This window comes from Apium graveolens, unplaced genomic scaffold, assembly GCF_009905375.1.
Source record: "Apium graveolens cultivar Ventura unplaced genomic scaffold, ASM990537v1 ctg7750, whole genome shotgun sequence".
NCBI lineage: Eukaryota > Viridiplantae > Streptophyta > Magnoliopsida > Apiales > Apiaceae > Apium > Apium graveolens.
The window spans coordinates 75,001-76,930 of NW_027420596.1; the positions used below are offsets into that span (position 1 = coordinate 75,001).

At 41.9% G+C, this 1,930-nt stretch overlaps 1 protein-coding gene across 1 annotated transcript in view; it reads right to left on the bottom strand.

Annotated features, from left to right (window-relative positions):
• Positions 1-1,415, bottom strand: part of LOC141704347 (uncharacterized) — a gene marked incomplete at its 5' end in the record, with an annotated part of 1,573 nt that extends 158 nt beyond the window's left edge. Inside the window, 3 exons of the mRNA XM_074507588.1 lie at positions 1-261; positions 508-698; positions 817-1,415. The exon at positions 1-261 is cut by the window's left edge and continues 158 nt beyond it. Coding sequence (XP_074363689.1) covers positions 1-261; positions 508-698; positions 817-1,415 — 1,051 coding nt within the window. The remainder of the gene's footprint in view (positions 262-507; positions 699-816) is intronic.
• Positions 1,416-1,930: the final 515 nt, after the last annotated feature.

Sequence of the window (1,930 nt, forward strand, 5' to 3'; positions counted from 1 at the left end):
CAGTCTCACGATCGTAGCCACGAAACAACTCTTGAGCCAAGAGGATGTTATCAGAGATAGAACGGCCAGGAATGAAGGCTGATTGAGCATCGTTAATAATTCCTGGCAGTACCCTTTTTAACCGAGAGGCAATGATTTTCGATATGCATTTGTACATTACAGTACACAAGGAAATTGGTCTAAATTCTTGCATTCGAGAAGGGGTAAGAACCTTAGGAATCAAAGAGATAAAGGTGGCATTAGTTCCAAGTGGCATCACACCTGTTGCAAAGAAATATTTCACCGCTTCACAGAAATGAGTCCCAGTGATATCCCAGGTTGCCAAAAGAATTCTACATTAACTCCATCAGGCCCTGGAGCTTTATTCTGCTTCATTGACTTCAAAGTCAGGTAGATAATAGAATTTGGGTGGGGGCTACCAAGTCCCTGGCTTGTTCCTCATTGATTCTCTTACAATCCACCGAACTGAGATCCAAATTATTAAACCCGAAGCATTACTCATCAGACTTTGAAAATATGAAACTGCCACCTTAGCACATTCCACTTGGCCATGAACCATGTTCCCCTCCTCATCATGCAAGCTAAGAACCTTGTTAGTGTTCCAATTAACCTTGCATTGCTGGTGAAAAAAAGAATTATTGCCATCCCCTATATGCATCCACTTAACCCGAGATTTTTGTAACAAAAAATGCTCTTCCCTGAGAAGAGCTAAATTAAGTTTGTCAATGAGTTCTTGTTCTTGTTTTTCGAGAGCTGGATTTCTGCTTGTGACCAATAACTCTGGGTGTCATGAAGCTGATGACGAATGTCATGCACCAAGGAATGAAGGTTCCCATGTTCCTGTTAAAGTCACGAAGAGCATTCTTCACATTCTTAAGTTTGGAGTTAAATTGCTGCATTGGGTTACCCGGAAAATCTTGAGACCAAGAGTGGGATACCAAATCAGAAAAGCCAGGAATGTCGATCATAAAATTAAAAAAACTGGAAGGGTTTACCAATCTGGTTAATTGCATAGGTTCTTCATACAGCAGCGGATTATGGTCCATAAGACCCTTAGGCTTCACAAAAACACTCCCTTCAGAAAAAAGATTGAACCATGCAGCATTTCCTACCATCCTGTCCAGCCTTTTCAAAACCAGATTCTGATCTCTCCTGTTAGACCAAGTGAAAACATCTCCAACCGTGCGAATTGGGCCTAAACCATTGTTGATAAGGCAGTCTTTAAAAACCTGCATGTCTGGAGTCCAGTGTTCCCTGCCTCCTGATATTTCATTCAATCCAAGAACACAATTGAAATCCCCCATCAAACACCACGGAAGGGAAACATCTTGGAGGTTATTGCAATAGTCCCATAGAGCGACTCTATCACTTGCATCATTAAACGCATACACAAAGGAAACCAGAAAGGTAAGTTTCTGTCAATAAAGGTGGCTAGACAAGAAATACATTGAGCATTACTAGAATGCAAATTCACTGTCCAAATAGGGGGTCCCAACCAACCCAAACTCGACCATTGTAGTGATAATCATAATAATAGCCATTTCCAACTTCTGTTAATCTTTTTCGAAATACCAACTGAATGTGAGCCTTAACTTAGTCTCCAAAATTCCCATAAAACTAATACATTCATAGATATAAAATTCTGTAATTCTTTTGGTGAGGACCTTTGTTCAGGCCCCTCACATTCCATGCTGCGAAATTCATTGTAACCGTCTAAGGCTTACTGGCTGAGCAGCCAGTTTGAGTTCCTTTGTTTGCAGGGCTTTTCTGTTCACTACCAATGTGAAGCCGTCCTCGTCTGTCAAGTCTGCCTTGGAAGCTTGAGAGCAATTACAACAGGATGGGTTCGTTGAGGGGGGGATGTGATGTGTGTGGGCGCTTGCAGAAATGGGCTGTTGGGGCCACTGCAGTTGAAGATGCACACGAGAAT